At 38.7% G+C, this 27,150-nt stretch overlaps 2 protein-coding genes across 4 annotated transcripts in view; one reads left to right on the top strand and one right to left on the bottom strand.

The window, feature by feature from the left end:
• Window positions 1-5,658: 5,658 nt before the first annotated feature.
• On the bottom strand, window positions 5,659-13,692 carry riox2 (ribosomal oxygenase 2). 3 transcript variants are annotated; one of them, XM_051386421.1, is made up of 10 exons: window positions 13,598-13,692; window positions 12,451-12,900; window positions 11,652-11,771; window positions 9,929-10,057; window positions 9,632-9,735; window positions 8,400-8,502; window positions 7,795-7,963; window positions 7,469-7,557; window positions 6,229-6,339; window positions 5,659-5,887 (listed from the first exon to the last, which is right to left on the bottom strand). In XM_051386421.1, the coding sequence occupies exons 2-10, from the start codon at window positions 12,892-12,894 to the stop codon at window positions 5,732-5,734; spliced, it is 1,425 nt and encodes a 474-aa protein (XP_051242381.1). In that variant the 5' UTR covers window positions 12,895-12,900; window positions 13,598-13,692; the 3' UTR covers window positions 5,659-5,731. The 3 variants fall into 3 exon arrangements, with proteins under 3 accessions (XP_051242381.1, XP_051242379.1, XP_051242380.1); XM_051386419.1 differs by lacking the exon at window positions 13,598-13,692 and adding an exon at window positions 13,377-13,400; XM_051386420.1 differs by lacking the exon at window positions 13,598-13,692 and adding an exon at window positions 13,377-13,400 and having other exon boundaries at window positions 5,659-5,884.
• Window positions 13,693-18,465: 4,773 nt separating this feature from the next.
• Window positions 18,466-27,150, top strand: part of sim2 (SIM bHLH transcription factor 2) — a 24,129-nt gene continuing 15,444 nt past the window's right edge. Inside the window, exons 1-2 of the mRNA XM_051386405.1 lie at window positions 18,466-19,153; window positions 25,704-25,786. Of these exons, the coding sequence (XP_051242365.1) occupies window positions 18,979-19,153; window positions 25,704-25,786 (258 nt within the window). The 5' untranslated portion in view covers window positions 18,466-18,978. The remainder of the gene's footprint in view (window positions 19,154-25,703; window positions 25,787-27,150) is intronic.

The raw sequence follows: 27,150 nt of genomic DNA, 5'->3' as shown, positions 1-27,150 counted from the left end.
TTGCTGCTGTTACAGTCTGAATGCAGACTGAGCACGCCCCCTGCTGTTGTTTTATTCTTTATTTTTCCATTTATATATCCCTTTGATGCACCCAAGCACATTTTTGTGTTTTTGACTTTTCATTTCTAGCATATTTCATCCTTTATGTTATGCATATTGTTGATGAATTATGCAAAGTTGTGCATTTTTGAGTGTTCTCAATTGTTTTCATATTTACATATATTTTTAGCCTATTGTGAACAACGTGGACGTGGTAATGTCCCTTCGCACAAAAATGTGCAGATTGAAAACCATTCAAAACACTATTTTTGATCCTGCTCGAATAAAAAGTATAAAACATGGAACTTCTCATTTCTCCGCTTCATTCGAGGCCCGAGGCTTTTAAATCTGCTCTGGGGGATTACCTTCCCGGTGACGTCATTTTACCATATAGGCCTATGGCAAATGTTGAAAATACCTGCTTTTAACAATAGAGGGCACTTGCACTTCGTCCTCCTCCTCCTCTCTCCACACAAGTTATGAGGCATTAAGTTTGTGTGGGTGTGTGAGTACGTGTGTGGGGATGTACGCATGCGCACACGTGTCTACAGCGTGCACGTTGCATTACCTTATGACCGAATGCGTAAAAGCGCAGGTAGCTTTGAAGTGGCACCTTTTCCATATCATCCGTTTCACGTGTAATTTTGATGCAAACGTTCAAAGCACCACAACATTTTTTATTATAAAATACGTAAAACACACATCTACACAGCTTTGAAATTAACAAAACGCAACCCCTGAACTGTTCTGTATGCTGTTGTTATGTTATGTTATGTTGTTGTTGTTATTCAGGTTATGTTCATTTATAGATCTTGTTCTTGCTCTGTTTTATGTTTTATGTTGTTATACTACTCAAAAAAAGTTAGGGATATTCGACTTTCGGGTGAAACGTATGGGAAATGTAAAAAGTTCATGCCACAGTGATATTATATCATGAAAGTAGGTCATTTAAGTAGAAGCATGCAATGGTCATTTCTTCATCTCAATGAATTTATTGAAACAAAAGCTAACAGTGGTGGGTATACCTCAACAAAAAATGTCAATGTCTCAGTAACTTGACATTGAGCAAAAAATAATGCATATAAATAAATGTTGCTGCTAATCTTTCACATATACCAGGCTGCAGTAATCAAACCATAAATAATCCAGTTTGCATGAAGTATATTGAAAATATATATATATATTTTTGTTATTTAGACCACACAATGGAGTTGCATCATGACCAAAAACATGGCAATTTAAGGGTTAAATTGTTTTCAAATTCATTAATATTTGATATGTATGATTAGGACTGATACTGGTTTATGTTATAGTTCTTCATGACCGGGTCCGTGTATGTTTTGGTCATTGGATTTTCCTTTCAGAAACGGGTATTAAAAAACTGAAAACGAGTGGTTATTTGATTTTTGTTTTAAAATACAAAAATTAAAATTGAAATACAAGGCGTTTTTCTTTTTCATGGTCAAAAAGGGATGAGCGAAATTTAAAAAATGATTCGATTTTCATTTTCTATTTCATATAACAAAAAATAAAATCACTAGAAAACAGAAACGGAAAAAAGGCCTGTTGTTTCATATTCTGAGACCGGATGTTGTCATTTACAGGACAGTGCTGTGGAGAAGAAACAGTAGGCTAGTAGACTGCGGTCAATCCAGCCGTGAGTCCGATCTCCGTGGTCAAAACAGCCGCACAGCAATTTCGAGTGTACAAGTATTCTCAGCATTATGGTAAATGCGGAGAAACAGCGTATTTACTTCCGATGGTTTTCAAAATAAAGGTATTTAGAACAGTAAGCTATAATTCGAACCTACATTTAAAATAAAATATGTTACATTAAAGTGTTTCATGCACCCATTATCAATAAAAACACTTTATATCAAGTATCTTTACTGCACCAGTGTGGAGAAATGCCAAAATAAAAGCCTCATATTTATGCCTCCAGAGATTGCATATTTGACCATATTTGAGGTACTGTAAAAACATATTGCTCAGTGTTTCCTGGCTACTGATGGTATATTTGACTTTTACACATAGAGACTACAAGCATACTAATATCAAGCATTTTTACGGCACCAATTTGGAGAAATTTAAGAATAAAAGTCCCATATTTATACCTCCAGATTCCATATTTTCTTATCTTTGAGGTACTCTAAAAACATATTGCTCAATATTTCCAGGCTATGGGTGAAGCATTTTCATTACACTTCAATAATGATGCAGTAATCATGACAAAATTTGACCACGGAGATCGGACTCACGGCTGGATTGACCGCAGTCTACTAGCCTACTGTTTCTTCTACACAGCACCGTCCTGTAAATGACAACATCCGGTCTCAGAATATGAAACAACAGGCCTTTTTTCTGTTTCTGTTTTCTAGTGATTTTATTTTTTGTTATATGAAATAGAAAATGAAAATCGAATCATTTTTTAAATTTTGCTCTTCCCTTTATGACCATGAAAAAGAAAAACGCCTTGTATTTCAATTTTAATTTTTGTATTTTAAAACGAAAATCAAATAAGCACTCGTTTTCTGTTTTTTAATACCCGTTTCTGAAAGGAAAATCCAATGACCAAAACATACACGGACCCTCAACATACATAACGGACATCCATAGGCTGGTCTTTAACTCCAAGAGTGTTACTTTATTACGCACACTTGTAGCCTGCATTACATGCACTCCGGTAGACCGGGAACTAGACACACCAAACTTTTTATCACTCCGCCTACACGTCACGAACATCATCATGACAGTATACGTGTGCGGCACTATATACTACCGTTTAAAAATACATTTAAAAATTGTTAAATTTATGAACATTTTATAGCTTGATTTTTTTACGAGCACATTTTTGAGTGACGGGACCTTAATGTAACTATTTTGAAGGTGCATCAAAGGGATATATATGTTTTAAGTTTTTTAAGACAGTAAAAGGAGAGAGAGGGGATGACATGCAGCAAAGAGCCACAGCCGCTGCAGCAAGGACTCAGCCTTATTACATGGGGTGCCATCTCTACCAGATGGGCTAACAGTGTCTTTTAATCCTTATTTGCAATAAAGTCTTGATTTCATATCCACCTACCAGATACAAAGTTTGTATAACCTTTGTATTACCTTATTGCTAACAAACTTGATTAATGTTTAAATATAATACACCAGTGATCAATTTGCATTTTATGAGTTACATTAATATTAAACTTTTTCTGGTTTGTAATTCTTCAATGACAAGAAAAGACCTTACATTGTGTAGTGCAGCCTCCGATGTCTTTTTGGTCTCTGGAATGAGGCAGAGATTGCAGATACAGTTGAGAGAAGACTTGTGAAATCCAATGTCCAAAACTTTGTCGGCTGTATCATATGTGTGCAAGACAAATTGGCAAACAACTTAATTTGCAGAATCTGGAGAGACACTTTGCCTAGCTTTGTGTACGCAAAAGAATCTTGGTCCTTTAAGGTGGTCACCATGTTGGTTTTTCAGAGCCAGCTGAGGTGACATACTGCTCGTTGAGTTGCTCTCATTGGCTGGAGTTTCATCATGTCCGTAGCAGGAAACAATGGCAGCTTGCCTGGTCACACACAACCTTATATTCCAAATAAAAAGTACACTAAGATTTGAGGAGAGAGTCTATAGTAAGGGCTGACCCAGGTGAGTCCTGAACCATCCCTTAGTTATGCTGCTATAGGCCTAGATTGCTTGGGGATTTCCCATGATGCACTGAGCTCCTCTCTTATATTCAAATTCAAATAAAATTGAATTGAACAGAAATAGTTAGGGCAGTAACCGAATCTTGATTCAAATTTGATCAGCACTGCTTAGTTTGAGTTTTTGAGAATGACCTGTCAATCACAAAATTTCATGGTCATGTTGTATGGAAGAAGACTGAAACTAGAGATTGAGACCATAAACTCATTGGGAAACTGTTTACGGAGTTCATAAATCAAGTCCAAAGTAGGCTCATTTCTTTATAAGACTCAATACTATTGGACTTATTTTGCAGACTATGTCCCATCAAAAGCTTTACATAACTCTAACTAAAGGCTTGCAACTGTCTTGCTTCTTGTAGTTCAATACTAGTACTAGCACAATATTTACTGCTGGTGATTTGTAAATGCATGCAAGTCTGCATACAGTATGCAGTTCACTATTTGATGCAAGATTAAAAGCAACCATAAAAAATGTGCTAAAGGCCATCTTTTACAGTCTCAATGTATTTTTATTGTAAAATTTCAAAATGGAAAATTCTCTTAACAAAATTATTGTTATTAATTATTATTATTATTATAATAAAGTCTGTATCTATAGATGTCATTCCATAATTCAATCTAAATGAATGTATCAAACTGGATTAATTTAATATTGTCTGTATCTTACATGCAGGCTCAGGTAAACTACTCACTGTTTCCAACTGTCCAGCATCCAGTACAGACAGTAGGTTGTTGTTCTTTTATTTTATTTCATAATGATCATTATGTGAGAAAATAATTGTTATTAATGTGTTTGAATTTCTGTCATTAATAAATATTTCATTTTCTTTTTTGTAATGGTAAAAAGAGCAAGAGAGACAGAGAAATCCCCACAGACTCCCTGCAATGATGCTAACTGGCCTGTCATTGAACACAATGTTGCTCAGCTTCTTCACTGGGACAGGGAGGGGTACAGTGATGGGCAGACTGGGGTGCTGCTGACTCATCTGTTGTTAAGTCTGCTAAAAGGGGCAGGGACAATGATTTAATATGAATATGTTGCTAAACGTTTCCCTGAACTGATTAAATGGTGATTAAATGTAGGCTAACACTAGTCTGTAGCTGGCTATCTTATTTCACTATGGACATTAAGCCAACAGGTTAATACCACTCACAGACTATAGGGTAACCACCTTTCTTGGTGAAACACTGGGTTACAGATTAACATCCTTTCCTTTGTCTTTCCTCTCTCTTTTCTCTCTTTGCTTTTTTGAAAACCAGATTTTGATTTACTAGTTAACATTGTGATCACTGTAGTTCTGGCCATCTACTGACTGCAATAAACACCGTCACTGATAAGTGTGCTAAGGCAGGACCAAACCATTTCATGCAGATACAGGGGGGTGATCGGTCAATATGGATGTTTACTTTTTGGTCAATAGGGATATTTAACTTTTACTGCCAAAAACAAGTAAAAACAAAGAGATCATTAATTTTATTATTATATTTGAAATATATATACTGAATGATGATGGTTTAATAATTTTATATTAGTTTTTACCTATTTTTTGGGCCCTTGTCAGTCATGGGCCCTTGGAATTGTCCTAACTTTTCCCCCCCTATAGGGCGCCCCTGGGTGGTACTTTTATTAACCACTTGCCTCAACTATAAATCCACCAAGGAGAGCTTCCGTGCCTTTTAAGTGTACAGATGAATCCAAGTTATAATGATAATGACTCAAGTGACTTTTAGTTTTTTCTGTGCTCATAAAGTAATTGAATGTTATTTCAATTTCTTACAGGAGGTGCTGTAGTTGATGTTGCTTTATCTTAGAAGATGGAAAGGAAACCCCAGGAACACACTTCATTTTGTCAGAAAAGAGAAGGAAGGAACGAAGGAAGAGACCAAAAAACACAATAAAGGCACAGAGAAATATTTATAGGTATTTCTAAAAATCAACAGATGACTTTAATACTTCACTTCAGTGATATCTGGATGTAGTGGTGGGCTATAACACAACCAGCAGGCTCTCACTCCAGAGAGCCAGGACCAGACTGAGTTTGTCCTCCCGTGTGGGCAGCTGGAGCTGGTCCACAGCCAGCTGCCCTACCTGCTGGAGCTGCCGCAGGGCCTGGAGGTGGGACAGAGGGAACTGCAGACCCTGCTGAGACAAAGACAATTGGAAATGGGTTTGGACAACCAGGGACATATTGCATCAAAGACTGCACTGCCAGTAAACTACCTAGGTGCAAGACAAGAGTGCTTCAGGTGACTGTATATAAGCAGCTGTATATATACCTGATTTACAATCAATACACATGCACATATTATAGGGCTTTTCCATTAGCACTTGCCCACACTGAGTAAAACCACACTGATTTGCGTTTCCATTACCAGTTATAAACGGCAGTGGGTAATTTTTCTAAAAGTAACTTTTTTTCATATTTGCTGAAACTTTCACTATATCCTGACAGTAGTACATGAAACAGATAACTAGCAGCTTACCCTGGAGATGTCCTGTTCTACCTCTTCATCACAGGTTTCACCCATCATGTGGCTCACCCTTGGGTTCTTCAAAGAGTGTAAGACAAAGACTACCAGCTCCATGGCCTCATCCTGAAACACACACACACACACACACACACACACACACACACACACACACACACACACACACACACACACACACACACACACACACACACACACACACACACACACACACACACACACACACACACACACACACACACACACACAGCTGAGTGTGTCACTGAATTCAGTCTTTAATGTTGGTCAGGTTACCTGACCAGTGGTGTTGCACAGAACAACCTGGACCTTATTTTCCATGTTTTGTGTCAAAGTGACTCATGGGGACAAGTTTTGAATTTGGTCCAGTATTGAGGGCGAGCTTTCTCGCCTGCAGCTACGAAACAGGCTACAACGTAATCTTTTAAATGACATCCATTAAAAGTGTTTGTGAAATCTCCTCTGTTAGCATAGGGTCACAGCACCCACAGGACACCAGCAGTCTCTCAAGTTGCAGTAGCTTGTTCACCATCATTTCTGTAACAAGTCACCTCTCCTGAGACTTGTCTTTGAGCAAGACTTGGGTAGACACACAATGGATAAAAAGAACAAAAAACGTGTCATTTCTCTGTAGGGTTGTATTGCCAGAACAGGGTTCCCACTCTTTTTAACAAATTATTTTCTTGACAATACAGGAGAGTCCTTGCTTACCCAAGGTGATGTATACTGCTGTTTTAGGCAAATTGACTACATTAATTTGGACACAGCACATAAGTAATGGGTAAAAAAGTTTTTTTTTTATTTTTTTATTTTACAGAAAATTCATCTTCTACAAAGTTAAAGTGTTCATTGCACATACAATGATGACTGTTGTGCATGTATATATTAATTAAGAAATGTTATACTTGTACGCATGTAGATATGAGAATTTGGCTTGCAGCTCTGGAAAACATTAACTTGATGCTGAAAAGATCACTGCAGTCTGTTCCACTTTGAATGAAGTGTCATACAGGTTATCCTACCAACAGTTGAGGTTCAAACTAAATACGCACCCAGGTTTATATAGGCGATCTGAGTGAGGGACTACAATCCAAAAATGTCCAGCACAACTTGTATTATTTCAAAACTTGTTGTCCCCATTAGTCACTTTGACACAAAAACATAAGGACCAGATTGAAAAATACAAAAAATAAAATGAAAGCTTTAATGGACTTACTGTTCTCTCTTGGCTGGGCTCCACTGTTATTAGGATATGTTCTTTAAACCTCAAACACACCATATCCTCCAGGGCAGGAATCCTTCCAGCTGTGTGACACACACACACACACACACACACACACACACACACACACACACACACACACACACACACACACACACACACACACACACACACACACACACACACACACACACACACACACACACACACACACACACACACACACACACACACACACACACACACACACAAAATGGCAAAAGTCAATTCTATTAATGTACACATAGTATACAGTCCCCGGTACATGTTTGAGAGCTCACATGGTGTCAGCAGCTGCTGCTGTTGGCTGTACGGCGGCAGTCTGTTCATTATGAAGTCTCTCTTCATGTGAGTGGAGCGGACTTCCTGCATCCCTGTTTCCATTTCATCAGCCAGAGATCTCAGGGCAGTGGCCAGTCTCCTGCGACTGTCCGGACCTTCACCGCTGCCCTACACACAGAAACACACAGACAATGCTCCTGCAACATTTCCCCAAGAAACAGTGGCTTGCAGGTTGTAATGTTCGCTTAAGTCTACCTTTGTGTATAGCAATTTTTATGGTAAACATGTGTTGTTTATTATTTTTCCTTGCAAATTTAAAGCTGCAGTAGGCAACTTTTACAAAAATAACTTTTTTTTCAAATTTGCTTAACCTTTCACAGATAATCTCTAAAATCAGCATTCTCTGACTCATTGTAGACACTTGGTGCTGTAGGTATGCAGGTGTGGCTCAGAGGGAGAGCAGGTTGTCCACTAAGGTCATTCCCAGCATTGGTATTAGACAACCTGAGAATTCCACTTAACAAACATTTGTCTTATATTTGCCAGTTCTGAAGTGTGATTTCATTTTTAGTTCCGCCACAGAAAACCAAACAAACCGTTTTACCAGTAATAGACTTCTGGGCATGCCCTCTCTCAGGCTGACTTCAGTCCTGCTTCTGTCGGACAGCAAGCTGGGAAATATGTCCAACAGCAAATCTCCCCATGACCTGAGGTAAGGACAGGTAGAGAGGACAGGTGAGAGAGTATCAGAGAGTGTAACGATCTTCACCAGCCACGTCACAGAGGGACAAATACCCAACAATTTCCCTTCTTTGCCAAGAAATCTGTTCCTGCTGAGCTGGTTTTATATTAACAATACAGTCATCAAATGTCATTAAAATTAACTTTATAGTGTAAAAACTTTTTTCTCAATGCAATTTAGTCAGACATCGTAAAGTAATATCCACAATGCTCTACTCCATTACGGCTCAGAGGCAGAGTGGGTCGGTCCTTAATCGGAAGGTTGTGGATTCGATCCCCGGCTCCTGGTGCCACATGACGGAAGTATCCTTGAGCAAGATACTGAACCCTAAATTGCTCCCGATGTGCATCGGTGTGTGAATGTGTATGAATGTTAGTTTCTGTTTGATGGTGTGTGACTGTGTGAAAGGGTGAATGTGGTAGTAGTGTAAAAGACATGTAGTGTAAAAGCGCTTTGAGTGGTCGGACGACTAGAAAGGCGCTATACAAGTACAGGTCCACTTAGCATTTACCACCAGCCTTCTGATTACCTCCTGAACCACGACTGTGAAACACTGAGGGATCTGCTTAGTTCTGTTAGTTTGGGACTACCTTTATACAGTATTGTGTGTTTTAAATTTTTAATGAACATTTGCACAGTAATTCCTGTCTCCACACCCTACACACCATTGAGGTTGGACAGAAGCTTTACATTAATGTTATTTTTCCTAATAACTGCGCCATTTCATTTCAGACTGGTGCTTCAAGACTGAGTAACTTTCACATTCATACAACCTTCAACCTTTATCTTTAACCCAAACATCTCTGCTTACACTACAAGTGTAAATGTGTTCAGGTTAACTGCATAGCAATAGCAAACGAATAATTGCATGCCAATACAATACAATCTCTGATATTTTCTGTTCTCTTTGCTGTGTGTTGTTTTTGTGTCTGTTTGATGTGCATAAGTGCAGTGATTGTGTGACGCTGCCAAGACATGGGAAAACCTTCACTCAGTACTATTACTATACTATACTATACTATACTATACTATACTATACTATACTGCTTTCACTCCACTGCCATTGTGTAAACTGAAGAGAGTAGCTCTCGTACATTCTCTGGTAGGTGCTGAGAGTGAGGTGGGTGGAGTGATCCACTCCTGCTGTGGTGCTGGCTTGATGGATGGTTCCTCTGGGAAAGTACAGAAGATCTCCTGCCTGTGGAGAGACAAAATGACTGTCTCACTTGGGAAAACTGTATTTTATATAACAAAAACTTGTTCAATAAGATATTTGGCTGATGTTCTGTTAACAGCTTTGCATATGAAAATTAAAGGATAGGTTCACATTTTTTTTTTAAGTCTGTCTTAAAACAACACACACACACACACACACAATTAGGGTGCTGTACCTTCAGTATAATATCATGGGTTGGGCTGCCGATCCTCTCCTCTGACTCCACGCTGTACTCTGTTGCCAGTGGGACAGTAGGATTGTAGAGAAGCCAACGTTTCTCTCCCTCCAGCTGCAGAATAAACACCTGGAGAAGACCACCATCAGCATAAGGAAACAATACATGTTACTGAGACCTCTAAGTTGCTACCTGCTCTCTGCTGACCACATGGAGGCTAAAACTCAAGGACTGACATTAAATTACTAGGGTGGGTGTGGAGTTGCACCACTCTCATCAAAGTTCTTTCACATTTGAAATATACGGCACCTCACTGAATGCTCAGCACCATTCAACTGTTCAAAAATGTTGAACAACGATCAGCAAATTAACCGTACCTCAACCCAGACTCAGCTGAATATATGACTTATTGTATGTGTTACTTCATGCACCTGCAACCTTGTGGCCCTTGTGTAAGGTGGAACATGGAGTGTTGAGACTCTTATTTTTCAAGGCATCTCCTTGATCTACTGTGTTTGTACAATGTTGCTTTGGACAAAAGCGTCTGCCAAATACTTACCTCCACTACATTTAGATTTATAGTCAAATATCATTTCACATTTTATGCCCTACATTGATTTGACAGTTATAGTTACTAGCTACTAGCTATACTAGCTATAATGAGCATATAAAATATGAGTGAAAGTACATTAACTTTAAAAGTTCCAGTGTGTAACATTTAGGAGGATATATTGTACATATAATATTCATAGGAATGTTTTCATCATAGTGTATAATTGCCTGAAAATAAGATTGTTGTTAACTTGAGCCATTTTTTATCTACAGAAAGAGCGGGTCTCATGGTGGAGTCCGCCATGTTGAACTGCCGTGTTTCTACAGTAGCCCAGAAAGGACTAACCAAACACTGACTCTAGATAGGGCTTTTCACGTTTTTGCAGCCACCATAGTTTCTCCTACATATTTAGAAGGCGAGCAGTATTCAGTATTGGTTGAAATCAGCAACTTCACTGATAGATGCCACTAAATCCTACACACTGGTCCTTTAAATAAAAAAATTAATACTGACTTTAACTGGTAACAGAATATTTTTCGGTGGTATTGCTAATTATACTCAAGTAATAATAATAATACATTTTATTTAAAGGCGCCTCTCTGGGCACTCTGTACAACACCCTACAATACATAAAAATACAAATAAAAAGTAAGAAATAAGAAACAGACAGGAAAAAGACAATGTAGAGAGTTAAGTGGGGTATGCAGTTCTGAATAGGTGAGTTTTTAGTCTTGATTTAAAAAGGGGGAGAGAGTCCAGGTTCCTGATGTCCGATGGAAGTGAGTTCCAGAGTCGGGGGGCAGAGCGGCTGAAAGCCCTGCTCCCCATGGTGACGAGGCGGGTGGGAGGGACAGAGGAGGCAGATCTGAGGGAACGGGAAGGGGTGGCAATGTGGAGGAGTTCGGACAGATAAGGAGGGGAAAGGTTGTGGATGGCACCAGTGGTGACGGGGGACGGGTGGGAACTGAAGGATTGGAGTTGGATGAACTGAGTGCGGCCTGAGAGGTAGGATTTAAACCAGTCAAGGGGTTTGTGTGAAATACCAAGTATTAGTAAATAAGTAAACTACTTTTGTACTTTTGCCACTACTGAGAGCATAGTCATGAATAATTTGTGAAATGAGGGTGTGTCATCATGCGTTGAGTGAGTCCAGTCATAGCTCCATCTTACCTCGACATCATCATAGTGGGCTGGAAGGCCCTGGGACTCCTGTGGCGTGATGTAGATGTTAGAGCCCACCAAACCTCCAAAGAAACACTCAAGCTTCTCCTGGATCCTCCACAGCTCATCCTGACAACAATAGGAAACACTACATGTATACATACCTAGCTCTTATTCCTGAATGCACTAATTGTGTATTTGCCTAATGAATGTAATGTAATGTCATTTTAGAAGGATATTAGCAGGGGTAGATATCCTGGTCTAATACATAGTGAATATGAAAAAAGTGTTCTTAAAGTCTGGATTCAGGACTAGAATATCCCACCCTGTACATTCTATTATGGTACATTGAAATCTACTTAAAAGCGGACCAATTCTGCAGTTCCTTAGTTATTATCACAAATATGTTAAAATGTCAGATGTTGATATGAAAAGAGGCCAAAGTGTAAAATAATGAGGAAACGGTATGTAAAAGTAATCCCTGTTAACAAAAAGCTCAGAACTCAGACTGCTTTGAATGCAATGTTTGGACCTAATGCGTCATTTATTTTTTTTATATATGCATGAGGTGCATGGGTTTTTCTATGGCCGATGCCGATATTTAGGGAGCGGGGCAGCCGATATATAATGCTGACATCAAAAGAATGTACATTTTCCATGCACATTACAATCTAAAATACATGGTTATCTTAGCCAGTAGCATTGTTGTTGTTTTAGATGTTGATGAAAAATACATTCTGGAGCATCTTTTGTCACAAAGGCAACAAAGCCAACAAAGTCATGATTTCATCTTTGCTCTTTTGCTCACCTTGAACCTCTGTGGCTGGTGGAACTGGATGGTGGCCTTATTCTGAACAAAGTTCTTATTGAGAACACTGTTCTTAACTTGCCCCTCCTTGTTGAGCACTTTTTTCTTGCCATTAATGCAGCGAACAACATTGATGTCCCTGTAGTACTCCAGACCCTGAGAACACAGACTCTGCAGATTGGACAGCTGGAACAAAGATTGGTAGTAGGAGGCAGTTCTGGGGTCAGACCTCTGCAGATGGAGGGGTTTCTTCTCCCAGTACTCCCTGAAGAACTGCTCTGTGTCCATGGGCTGGATGAGGCTCTGGAACAGGCTGGCTGGGCTGTCGAAGCACAGAGGGGATGGAGTGTCACTGTGCTCTACCCTGCTCTGTTTAGAAGGGAGCTGCTCGTCCTCAACATTGCTCTGTCTCTTTACAATCTTTGCTTTGCTTTTCTTTGGCATTTTAATCTGCAGAAAAAAAATCAAAGAATATTATCAGTTAGATGCTGAGCTAAAATCAGGCTGTTTAGCTACCGCTTTCAGTCATATTAGACCTGGGTTAAAGCTGCTGTAGGTCATATTTGCTGAAACGTTTACTATATCTTGACAGTAGTGCATGAGACAGATAACCTGTGACAAAAACAATCGGGTTTCTCTGGCTCCTCCTAGTGCTCCAAATGGCATTTGCAACAGTGGACATTTTAGAAAAAATTATATTAAAATCTCCAAGTAATTTATAAATTGCACAAAGTTTGGATCCATGTTATACTATGCTGACATTTTGGCTCAACGTATAAATAATAAACAAACGAAAACATACTGAGGGATTATTAAACAAACTGTGTTCATTTCAGATTAAGGAAACGCTATTTTACAAAACCATTGCGCGGTCTTCACTTTCATAGACAATAGAATAAACCAGAATAAACCAGAATAAACCATACAAGCATTGACGCAGCAGACAGTTAATATTGTATCATTGTTAAACTGTATTGAGGTCTGTAGCTTTGCGCGCTCCCGATCAGAACAGATCCAGCTGGCGACCTGAACAGTGCCAGTGGGCCGCTGGGGGTCTGTGGCTGCTGACAGCGGCCCGGTCCACACTGTGCTGTGTTAATGTTAGTTTAGAGAACAACTCCACTCACTCACTCACTCACTCACTCACCTTTCCAACAGCGTCTCAGGGCAGCCCTGCAGCCCTGCCCCACGTGAACCGGGTTGTGTTCCCCGGAATACGTCCGACTGGAAACTCATACTGTGGAGGCCCATTTCCGGCAATGTGGTGAAAAAAAGCATCATGTAACGTTAATTCATTATTATGAAAAACGCCTGACATACATATAAGTCATTTTTGAGAAAAATTAAAAAAAATTCTGACATTATATATGAGATACAGTCATAGTCCTTCTCACTCTTTGCTCTGTGTGTTTTAGCTATAATTTCTTAGTGTGTTGTTTTTTTTATTACCTTTTTCTTTTCCTTTTTAACTCATGTGAAGTGTCTTTGAGCTTCTTGAAATATAAATTAAATGTATTATCATTATTATTAATATCTAAGTCCTATAGTAGGCTATACATCTTACATGATGTATATGAGTTTTTAGCCATATCGCCCAGCTTTACCACGCATGTTGTATTGAGCTGGAAATAATCTGCAAATATGTGCTGCACACCTGGATGGATTTTATACTTGACTCAGCATACCACACATGTACATTCTATCATTGGAACATGAGTCAGCACACTGTAAGCTCTCAATGCAAAAACTGCTACCACAATGATTGACTGTTCATCATCAGACATTGTTTGTCTGTCAGTCTCTAACTATACTTAATATAGAAAAGACAGAATGATAAAGTAAACTGACAATCCACATACATCACTAAGTATGGCCTGTCTTACACTGGCTAGTAGCACAGGTAACAACTGACCATCCACCTCAAACAGGACAGCAGTGGTTTAGTGCAGGGTATATGCAGACATACGGAGTATACCTACTTATTTTTCAGTCAACATTGGCTAAACCCACTTCTAAATTCCCCCTGATCATACAGTAGTGTTCTGCAAGTCAGTTGTTTTTCCTAGGATGGTGAAGACATGACATAGTCCAATTTTCATGAGTGGAGTGAGTAAGGAATAAGGAACACCGTACTTCACTTAAAATGTATAATTATGTTATTGTCTCACCCTTCTGTGGGCCGGTATTGATCCTTCTGTGGCCAATATTGATTTCATAATGATCCTCACTGTGTGAAGTCTAAAGCTGCAGTAGGTAATTTAAAAAAAAAAACTTTTGGTCAAATTTTCTGAAACTTTCACTTTATCCTGACAGTAGTACATGTGACAGCTGAGGAGAGGTCAGCAGATATAACCAAAATGTTTTTTTTTTTTTTTATAAAGGTTACGTACTGCAGCTTTAAGAAACAAGTTTATCCTTTGCTAAGTGGGCCCTTTAAAAATTATTTGGGGCATACATTTACAGCATATCCACTTCTCCAGGCACCACTACACCACTGCATGTCAGCCTGTCAATTTTTTTAAATGATCTTCTTCACACACAGTTACCACTTTAAATTGCAATTAAATACAACAGCCCTTCATTAATAAAACCTGCCTGACATTTATAATGTTTACATTGCCAGTGTTGATTCAGCTCTGTGGTTATTTTGGAGGCAGCGGTGTGTTGTCCAGTTGAAATGAATTACATAATATTGAGAGGTGGTTTAATAGATGTACCCACTAAACTGGTCCTTTAGAGTGTATTACAGGAATGTTCATTAGCCTACTGGCATCCAAAACAACAACAAAACAAACATTCCTCCTTCCACTTGTTAAGAGCACTTATACACAAGAGCAGATTCAAAGGTCCACAGTGAGTCCTGTGGTAAGATTTTCCTTCGACAGCCAGAGCAATGGTTATCCATCAACACTGACAGCCATACAGAAAGTGATAGCCAGAATTTTACAGCCAATGCAAATAAATGGAATGATTACACTTATGAAAGCTGCCTTTAGGTGTGCGAGTAACATTTTTCCTCCAGTTACTATCCAGCTTATGCACCCTAAACCATAGGTGCGATTAACAAAACTTTAACGTGTGGGTTAAATGTCACGTTGACAATGGTAGATTTCAGAAGTAATGACAAAGTTTTATTGTCACCCACAAAAATAAATTTTGTCTTCATTGTAGAGTAATTAGAAATGTTTTGTTTTTTAATTTATGTGCCCATATAAGTATAGGAAAACTTTTCATATGCTGCTTAAATCTACTGTATTTGTATTTAATCCTTTAATGGCCTTCTTAAACATTCAGAAAAACACATTTTTAGTTGATATCTCGTTGAAAAATGTGTTCTACTTACCTTAATCTGTCTGAGCAATGTCTATTGTTGGGTTGAAATGTTAACTTTTATAAGTAAACATTTTATAATGAATTTTTATTCAGTTTAATTTTAGAGGAATCACTTAGAATCAATTAATCAATTGTCAATTAATACCCCCCAAAAGTGTGATGGCTTTGTAAAATATTTTCAAAAAGATGCTCTACGGATAATTAGAAATATAAATTTAAGGTAGGGGTAAGTTAAAAAAAAAAAATTAATATTATCATTGTATTTTTGTTGTTATACCAAATAGCTATTATATCTGTATATAACTGCTATTATATCACCAATACACTTGTTTACACACTTCATTTTAAATGTACTTGTGTACAAGACCCCAAGATACTTGAACTCCTTCACTTGGGGCAGCAAGTCACTCTACACCCGGAGGGAACAATCCATTGTTTTGGGGCTGATTTGGAGGTGCTGACTCCCATCCTGACCACTGACCTCGCTGATTGATACAGTTGCTCTGAAAATAGAGTTTACTAATTACACAATGCAAACTGCCCCAGTGCATGATGGAACTCATGGTCTGCTGAAGTTTACTAAACCATATAATCTGCAAAGAGCAGAGAAGTGATTCTGAGGTCCCAAATCTGGACACTCTCCTCCCCCCTCACTTGAAATCTTGTCCATGAAGATCACAAACAGAACCATGATAAGATACAAACCTAGCAGGGCCTAACATCCCGTTAAAACATGCTTGATTGGACATAGCTCTCACCCTGGTTATATAAGGATCTAATGGCTTGTAGCAATGGCCCTGGTAACCCCTACTCATGCAGAGTACGGGGTACCTACAAGGGGGTGTCTTGTAGGGTGTCTTGGGTGAAATGTTTGTAAGTCTTCTCTGTAAGTCCACAAACACATGTCTGAATTAACAAACTCCAGTGACCCCTCCAGTAACCTTCCAAGGGTGAAGAGCTGGTCCATGATTCCATGGCCACGAAGGAATAGGCACTGTTCCTCCTAAATGTGAGGATTGACAGTTGGTCTGAGCTTTGTTTCAACACCCTCCGAACCTTTTTAAAAATGAGAACTATAATTGGTGGTCTGCTAGTCCACCACCCACCTGCAGGACCCCACCCAAGAATTCAAGAGGGCTGGATATTACAAACTGTTGTTCAGTGGATCTGCAAACAACAGTTCCCCACATCTGCCGTTACCCTGGAAAAGGAGTCCAGCTCTCCAGGTATTTAGTTTCAGATCCAGTGCGGTGTGTAGAGGTAAGTGGTTCCTCCTCCATTGAGGCCATCAGGTTGAACCGCCATGTTTCTACCCAGCCAACATTTGTATGTGGGGTCCATGACCATTCCATCATCACACCACTGACATCCACAAACGATGCCAACAAAGACTCTCTGCCATCCGCAAACTCAATGCACTTTCTGTTGCCCCCCAACTTCTGTTATTACTCTATAAAAGTACAGTCCAACCTGTCATCCTCTACTGTTCAACCTGCTTCTACAACATGTTAACTGCCTCAAATAGGAACACACTGACATGCATTACACACCACGGCTCCAAAATCATTGAACCTCTCAGACCTCAACACGCCTCAAATTTCCTGTGAAGGACAATAAAGTATCTATCTATGTGGGTATTATATGGGCTTAAAAATGGGCCCCATATGGACAGATAAGTTGCCCATTTTGGGCCCATACCCACTTGGTACCCATGTAGCCTGAGCATAACCCATGTGCGGCCCACAAATACAAATTGGCTATTAAAAAACAAACATTGGCTCTAGATTGGTCCTTTTGGGTTTTGGGCCAGTTGTTTCTTTTACATGCTTGGAATGGGAACGAGAGGCGAGGGGGTTACATTCTGCAACCACTTCGCTAGATTCCACTAAATTCTACACACTGCTCATTTAAAACCATCACTATGTGCGGCTTTGGCTCAGGGGGCAGAGCAGGTCGTCTAATCGGAAGGTTGGTGGTTCGATCCCCGGCTCCTCCTGCCACATGTTGAAGTGTCCTTGAGCAAGTTACTAAACCCCAAATTGCTCCTGATGCTGTGCATCAGTGTGTGAATTAATGAGTTAGTCTCTGTTCGATGGGCTTCGCCATCACTGAGTGAATGTGTGTGAAAGGGTGAATGTGTGTAAAAGCGCTTTGAGTGGTCGGAAGACTAAAGGCGCTATACAAGTACAGGTCCACTTACCATTTACCATTTACTATATAATCACAACATTCCTAATTCTTGCATGCCATCCTCTATCTCTCTCCTCATTTGCTATGGGCTTTCTACTGTCACTGTATAATAAGGCAAACTAAACAAATACTCTCCAAGTACTTTTAAAATGGTTATTGCAGCAATAAAGAAATAAAATGTACTTAATAAAAGTATAGCCTACTGTGAATGTTTTTTAGCTTTATTTTGCCATACAGCTGACAGCAAGTTCAAACAAAAAACCTTTTATGTTGAATTTATTCTTTGAATATAGTAGTAAAAATTGTGTACAGTGTATTTAGATGAGCAGTCGGTGGACACACTCAACACACACAAAGAAAGAGTGAGAGAGAGAGTAAGAAAGAGAGACACAGATAGGAGAGAGAGAGAGAGAGAGAGAGAGAGAGAGAGAGAGAGGAGAGAGGGCGAGGGAGAGAGAGCGGGATCTGGTCTGAGAGGTTTTCAGACGAGTTCAGTTCTTCTGCTGTCCTGTTCTCTACATTTAGTTATAAGTGTTCTGTTTGTTTTTAGTTTGTGTACGTGAGACTATCGATGTTCAGAGAGCTAAACATCTGGATGCGTTGATGTCTGGATGGAAGGGCAACCAACAGCACCGTGAACACGCCGTGGAGAGGACGTGGCGTTACGCGTCGGGGTTTCTGCAACTTTGTCTAACAGGTGAAGCTGAAGAGTTGAACAAAGCTTCAGTAAGGATGGTTCAGACATGTGTGTTCTCTGGTTTTCGGAGTGCGTTGGGCGGCTGATGGAATAAACGAAACACATAGGCGACTTTGGTCTGTTCTCTGGATCAAGATAACAGAATCCTGCTGCTCATTTATTTTATTTGTTGGAATCTGGACTTTGGGGATGGTAGGGGTGCGATTTCATCTCTCAGTAACATAACTGCATTTGTTACATGAGTCTATCGGAAAAAGATCAGCGGAGACTTACGTTTATGCAAGAATCATCTATCAGAACTTCAAGAGATGAAGGAAAAATGCAAGAACGCGGCGAAGACGCGGAGAGAGAAGGAGAACGGAGAGTTTTATGAGCTGGCCAAGCTGCTGCCTCTGCCGGCGGCCATCACCTCCCAGCTGGACAAGGCCTCCATCATCCGGCTGACCAGCAGCTACCTCAAGATGAGGGCAGTCTTCCCCGACGGTAGGCACCAGGGAACAGCCAGAGAGCGGCACACATTGGGGGGGGCTACCGGTGTATTTCACATTCTCAAAACAGTGAAATGTCAAATAGCCTACACTAAAAAAAGAACACAAACTCTGCATGTTTTATAACAGTCAGTATAGCTACAAAATCACAGACCATAATAATTTATCTTAATTAGATTATTATGAAAAATATAGGCTATCAGAATTGAAATATGAAAAGATAGCAAAAAATAAATAAATAAATAAATAAAAAATCAGTTTCCTGCTTTTTTAATTTGACATATTCTAACAACGCATTACAAATATCCAACACAATCTATTAGTTTTCAGTATGTATAAAATAAAGCTGTTTCGTTTAGATTTTCAGTGTGTGAGAGCAGGATTTCCTAAAGAACAGACGTACGGGAGCTTTGTAGCATATAAACATCACAGAGGCGCTTTCACTGTCTCTTAAATAGTTTGAGGGGAAAAAAGTCTAAATGTGGAATGTGAGGAAATAGACTCCGTTTTTGGTACCGCTTTCTAATGAGGCAGTCTTTGTAAATGGGGTTACAAGTAATAACTATATAACATGTAATACTAGGCTATATATAATGTTCTTAAAAAGTAAAGTGTCCTTTTAAAAGGCAACAGCCTTTATTGCTATTTAAAAGTTATAAATTACAATTACAAAGCAAAATGTGCTATTAAAATATTGCTATTATTATTAGTGACACGACCATGAATAATTGACTTATTGAGAATATAGAACTGAGTGATCTAATGAAGAACCATTTTCCACCGTAATTAACTGCACCACTACTAAAAAAAGTATCAATACAAAAAAACCAACCAAAGGGGATTTTCACAACTTGGCAACCCCACTGTTGTTTTTCTGAATAGATTCTAAAGTAAATGGTTTATTAACAGTTTTTAAAGCCGTAAATTACAACTCAGAAATGGGTGCCTTATTATAAAGTGATACCCATTGTTTTTTTTGTTTTTTGTTTTTTGGGGGGGGTTTGTACCGCTTTAAAACAATATTAATATACTCTAGCAATTAACATATAGCTTAAAAACTAAATGTCACTGTTGCGTTAAAAAAACTTTGGTTGCAACAAAATGTAGCTATAGGCGCCTTTGTACCGCATTTAGACTTTTGTCTGAAAGCTATAGTAATAATAATAATAATAATAATAATAATAGTTTAGTTTATGTTAGTAGTAGTAATTTCAGTATTACTTGTTCTTGCAGTAGCAGTAGCAGAAGGTGAATTTCGGGCTGGAAGTCTGCTCCTTCACTCAATCATAATCTCTCGGCTGTTAGACTAATTTCGTTAATTGAGGTGTCATCGAAGTTGTTTTCCCACTCTGATTAAAAGCTGACGTCCAGTTTATCCTCCTCACTCATTCATCAAGGTGAATTATTTCATTAGGCCGCGTACAGCTCCACCGGGGCAGGTTAGAGGGCAAGAAAACAGAGCTTTTCCTCTCTGTCATCACTCATAAAGTCAGACTGAATACTTGGCCTCTTACGGCCGGGCCACCCGTGGCAGCGGAGCCGTCAATGCGACCTCTTTGTCCGAGCCGCAGTACGCCTCAGCGAGAGCAGGCCTGCGCATTCATTCACTTCAGCGGCCTGTGAGTTGTCAGTGCGCACAGGGCTGATCCAGGGTGCGGTTGAGAAATCCAGAATGTCACGGACCCGTTTTGTGGTCGATTATTTTGTAGTCCTGTAAATCCCAGTAAAGCTCCAGAACGCAGAGCTGGGACTTGAGGAAGTCAAGATCGTTTATGTCAGAGCTTTTATGGCCCTCATTTACGATCAGAAATGAATGTAGGATTAATTATAATGCATCTATAATTAATATAGACTACATAGGCTTCGTGGAAAAACTTAATGTGATGCTTTTTTCATGAATCTGTTTTAATCGCTATTCAGTTTCAATTACATTTAATGAGCTTTATTGTCACGAATAGTGCCTGTACTGCCAAAGCAAACACATATGAAAAGTTATTAAAGAATGATATTTGTTACTAAATAACAATTATGATAAAGGTGTACATATTTGTACAATCACAAACCCTAGTAAATAGGGCATTGTAACACAAATATGACACTAACAAGCAAACATCAACAGTCAATCTCAACATGCAAAAACAATTTCATTTGGTGCTGTTTTTCTGGATGTCCCTCAGGTTGTGGCAAGAGCTCAGATATTTAGCTGCCATCATGCAGCAATTTTGTTTTTCACCTAGTGGTTATTTGAGTTTGTCCTCTCTATGTTATTAAATCTGAATAACAGACAGGATCAGACACAAGACACATACAGCTGTTGGATCTTCTCCTGCTGATAATTCTACATTTAACAGTATGTTAATACCTGCAGTGAGTCAAGACGTCTTGTATCTATTAGTGACTGCTGAAAAATGACATTCATGTGTTCATCCAGGAGCTATCCCTCAGGTTGACAGCATTACTACTGCAGGCATTTACTGATGAAGAGTTGGTGATAACAGTGAAATGAAGCTTTTGTTATTTTGGAGAGTTTAGACCGAGTGAGAGGCGGATCCATCCACATGAAGCACAGTAGCCTGACTGTTGTAAGGTGTACCTCGGCTGCTGAAAAAACTACTGCTATTTGTTTAGTTTCATATTAAAAAAACAACAAAAACAGACCTCATGAAACAATTATCAGGCTTAGAAATATGGACTGAACAGTGACAAATGGCACATTACATGGTAACAAAAGACAATAACAGAAACAACGAGGGCAATATCAGTAAAAAAACCAACAACAACTATAACAACTGTAAACAACTATAAACAGGAGAAGCAAAACTGAATAAAAACAGTGGCAACAATAAAAGGATAGAAGGGGTTGGATAGATCAGAGATTCAAAGATCTAAATAGAAGAGTTCTGAGTGTGGTTTTAAAGGATGGGAGTGAGGGATATATAGTTTTTATAGTTTTTGCATAATTTTTACATATAATTTTGTATTTTGTTCAATTGTATGTTGCTTTTAAGATTCAGCCTTTTGTTGTTTTGGTAAAATTGTTATTATGGGAAGAAAATGAGGAATTCAGTAAGGTCACAAGAGGTTTTTGCTCCCATTATATAAAGCTGATAAAAAAAGATTATTTAAATTTATACTAAATTATTTATTTGTGTTCACTGAAAGCCACACAGAATAATTTCCTTAACATTTTTAGGTGTTTTCATGAAAACCATATTACTTTTAAAGAGTTCATGTAATACTGAAGACTAAATGCTGTAGTTTTCTGGCCCATATTGCTCTGTTTGGGTCACAAAGCCTCTCAAAAAGGTGAAAAGGGAACACAGCAATGTATCATTCCCAAATAAAAACGTGTGTCCGTCAGTATGTTAATATTCTGAATGGAAATTAAAGTATTGACTCAAACTGTAATAGTACAATTTAGGGACAATGGTGCTTTAGAATCAGAAACAGGTTTATTGCCAAGTAGGCTTTCACATACAAGGAATTTGCCTTGGTATATTGGTGCATAACTATAAACATAGTATGAGGAAAATAGAAATAAAGACGAAATAGAGACAATTAAAAAAGAGACAATATACAAGATAAGAGTTATTTAATTGAAAGGCTGTGCCGTTTGTGTGGGCATGTGCAAAATATGCGAATGTGCAAGTTCACAGTTTGAAGTATAAAGGATGTTTACAGTGTGCAAGATATAGTCCCAGGAAATGTGCATTAATGTAAGGCACAGATTCAGGGTGGTTGGTGGAGTCAGTGTCAGTGAAGGTCACTTGCCTTATTGATGAGGCCACTTGCAGATTTAGATTTCTGCAGGTTTACTTCAGTATTTTTTCCCTTTTACCAACTACTAACCCTGTATTTTTAAAGAAATTTTAAATTCAACTTTTATTTAAAAGTCCATAGAGATTAAAATCTCTTTTTCAAGGGAGACCTGGCCAAGACAGTGCACCATTACGAGGTAACAAAAATTATTGAATAAAGCATGTTAAAAACAACAAGGGACAGCAGATACATATACACATACAATACAAAACTCAGTTCAAGAACAACACTAACGCTCTTCAGTTACACAGCTTTTATCAAAGCCATGAACTCTTCCAGGAAGACAAAAACATTAAGCTGCAGTGTGTTCTGATGTTTATTCCATTACCAGGCCGCAAAATAGGAGAAAGCTGATCTACCAAGCTCTGAGCAAATCCTTGGGACCTGGTAGCACAGCCATCTAGTGGAGCAAAAATCATAATAGCTGTTGGTGAGTGAGAGGAGATTACACAAATATGAAAGGAGTTTACTCAGTATGGCTTTTTAATAAAAAATATACCAATGCTGCAGTCTCCTTATGAAGACAGGAGAGCAGATCATAAAGTACACAGTGATGTGTACGGGACAATGAGCCGGACTAGTCGAGGGAGCAAAGTGTAGAGATGGCAGTGTGAATAATTACATAATTACAAAAGCTAACCTGCTCAGCAGAAACACTGATCTGGGAACAGTAATATTCCCCTATGTGATAATCTTAACATACACTCAACAATACATTTATTTTGAAGCACTTTGACTGTTACAAAATACAGTGAGTATTTTGTAATTGGTTTCTCAGAAAGTGAGTGTGTGAGAGGAACACACACTGCATGTGGAGGCAGCTGGTTGTGTTCTGTGAGACAGAAAACACCATGTTTTTGATACTGAGGAGTAAAGGATAACACCTTGTTTTATTCTAATAAATAATCACTGAGAACTAAATGGGCCTTGACAGGTATCTGATGTCTTTTCCAACTAACTAGCCTGTGTTTCCATCAGTTCTGAGTGGAACCACTGTAATCAAGGAGGCGTCATCAACAAAGGGCGCTGCACAACAACCTGTAGATTATGACATGGACCCTTTGGTTCCCAATGAAAACCTGCTATTATTTGGTACCAAGTAGGAATCAACTTTTTGGATTCTGGACCAATTTATTATTGGTAAGTTTCAAACTGTTCAAAACTAGGCACACAAATCGGAACTGAGCCGGTTCCCTGTTGGTGGAAAAGGCCTAATAGTAAGCCCAGCTCGATGACAACTAGGTTGTTGATTGTTGAGCAGCTCAGCAGACACAGGCCTCTCTGAATGTCAGCATGGATTATGGAAAACAAATTTAGATTAAAACTTAGTAACAACTCAGGTGATGACAGAACCCTCTATTTCCCATGAACATATTTATTTTACAGTTGGAGTGGGTACTTGTTTACATACTACATAAAAACTTATTCCACAGATCACAGTGTCTATTACTGCACTGCTATCTGTTTCCAAAGTGGGTTTGCTCGTTTCACTTTCGCTTTTTTTATCATACTTTTTCATAGTTTTTTAAACTAATAATATGGCGGTATTTGTCAGGGAAAGATTAAGGATGTTGAGAATAGACAATACAATACAAATACAGTGACTCACAGTTATGTAGACATCCCAGTCTCAAACGTATGCAGACTTGTTGTGTTGACATTTCCTGTGCATTTTTATTTTAGTTGATTTAAAATGTTTTCAGTTTTTAGTGTAGTTTTAGTTAACTATAATGCCATGGCAATGCATCTGAAAGTTGTTGAGACTTAAATCCACAGCTGAACGTCATTGTGGTACTAGAACAAAAGTCAGGGGCATCCCCAAAGCCAAGACGATTTGTCCTCTGAGACCATGGGTCTATGTAACAGCTATAAAGGTAGATATTTGCTCCTGGAATCAAAAGCACCTACTTCTGCCCCTATTAAGTGACTGACACGTAGAACTGTAAGAGTGGTGATAATACAGAAATCTAAATGGAGGAGTCTAAAAGTAGCCCTCATAGGATTATAACCTAACTCTCTCACTCTTAGTCACTGACAGACCAGGCTACTGTATGGGTTGTTTATAAGAAGGAATTTGTCCTTGCTACAGTCGCCCAGTGCATGCACATGGTGGGAATTGTTGGGTCTGTGTCCTGAGATAACTTACAAGGCTACAATGTCCGGCCACAGGGACCAAAATGGTCAGAATTGGCCCTGCTCTAAAATAAAAATCTGTCTGGTATTTTAAAAATCGGACAAATCCCTGTTATTTCCTTTTTTACTTTCATACTATGTATGTAAGTGTTTTATATTGTGAAAATGTAATCACAATATTTGAATATATTTACATATATTTTGTAATATTAAATGTTCAACTTGGTATCACATCCTCAATGATATTTTCTCATATATATTTATTTGTATATTTTTTCCCCTCCAAATTCTGGTGGTGTCAAACAGTGGAGTTACACAAGTCTGGTAGTTCAAACAAGCACCAAAAGGTTTATAAATCATCACCGGATATGTATTAGGATATACATGCATACAAATAGTTGAAGTTTTTGACACAATACCTGTGAAAACTGATAGAAGTGCTCACACAACTGCAGCCGCTCTCAGCCCTGGAAATAATGCCCTGGATCTGCGCAATGTTGAACTTACATGTTTGATATGAAAGTGACAGTGTCTTCATCACTTGTCTGTCTTTGTCAGTTTGACTGTCTTACTGTGTCTGTTTCTCTCTGTAGGTCTTGGTGATGGATGGGGTCAGTCAACAAGGTTCAGTCCTCTGGATAGCATGGCTAAAGAACTGGGTTCCCACCTTTTACAAGTCAGTACGGGAAATAAATTGTGTTCTAGCACTGCAGTATTCTCTTTCATACTCTACTGTACACTATCCTCTGGGATGACTGCTATAATATGCTCCATGAAAGTGCTGCTCAGTACTAAATGATGTTACTGTATGCTAGCCTATGCAGCTGATTTTGCTTTGCTATGCTCATTAGAGTGGAGGTCAGTAGATAGCACCAAATAGTCTGTGGGCAATAAATCTGGCTTGACACTGAATTATTAAACCCTGCAAATTATTCATCATTTTAGGCTTCTTATGCCTCCGTAAGTATAACAATTAAATGCTGTATTTACGGTTAAATACTGTAAATAACATAGGCAGCAAGTGGTGCTCAGTTTAGGTTGTATATCATCTAATGTTTTTTAATATGTTTATGTCTGGAGGGGATCATGTGTTTGGTCGTGTGTGGGTCTGTCCGCAGCTAATCTTGCATACTACTGAAGACATCAGGTTGATATTTTTTTACACATTTATGACTGTATGTTCAAGAACCTCTCAAAGTTACTGTGATTCATGATTCAACCTGTATCATTGACTGCTCTGTTTTATACCACCACTAATTACTGACTTCTAGCTCCAGAGAAACCTAGTAGAGGTATGCACTCTACTGAGGCCCCTTTTCCACCAAATTAGCTCTGGTTCTTGAACATTCAAGATTTTTGGAACCATGGTGCGTTCTAGCAAACCAGCCTTCTGCCAATTTTGAGTCGAACCATAGTAACTGGATGAATCATCAGCAGAGGGTCCGGTACAATGCACAACCTGTAGAACATAACATGCCCACTTTGATTCCCAAGGAAGACCTGTTATTTTTTGGTCCCATCTGGAAACCAACTTTTTGGGTTCTGAACCAATTTAGTATGGGTCAAAACGTTCAGAATAGTTCAAAACAAGGTCTTTGAACCAGAATAGAGCCGATTTCCTGTTGGTGAAAAAGACCAGAGGCATAATAAAAATCTCAGTGATTGTCACGTTTTAAATTTAACTTTTATATTATTTATGATATTGTGAGTTTTTACCGGCAGATGGTAATTCTGTGTAAGATGACTGTGATGCCAAGTAAAATACACTTGGAAAACATGATGATCATAGGATCTTCAATATGTCCAGAAACATGAACTCAGCTCTAAAGGAGACATCATCTGCTCTCAGTAGCAGTATATTTTAGCTGCTGATATAATTTTGAAACTCTGCAGTAAAATTTCTCTGAGGAAAATTCTCACACGCTGTTATGGGCATGAAAGTAAGGAATGTGATTGGCCAAGTGTGCCGCAGGTGTTATCACTTATGTTATATTCAAATTACTTAATTCACTAAAATACCTCCACTACTGTTTAAAACTG

Source organism: Dicentrarchus labrax, unplaced genomic scaffold (genome assembly GCF_905237075.1).
Source record: "Dicentrarchus labrax unplaced genomic scaffold, dlabrax2021, whole genome shotgun sequence".
NCBI classification, from domain to species: domain Eukaryota; kingdom Metazoa; phylum Chordata; class Actinopteri; family Moronidae; genus Dicentrarchus; species Dicentrarchus labrax.
This window is presented reverse-complemented; position numbering and strand designations above follow the sequence as displayed.

What these genes read in the sequence shown, in the direction of transcription:
- riox2 (XM_051386419.1), bottom strand. An exon ending in ACCAGCCACAGAGGTTCAAG is followed by an intron (nt 11,772 to 12,450) that starts GTGAGCAAAAGA and finishes TATTGTTGTCAG; the next exon opens with GATGAGCTGTGGAGGATCCA. An exon ending in CTCAGCACCTACCAGAGAAT is followed by an intron (nt 8,503 to 9,631) that starts GTACGAGAGCTA and finishes TCCTTACCTCAG; the next exon opens with GTCATGGGGAGATTTGCTGT.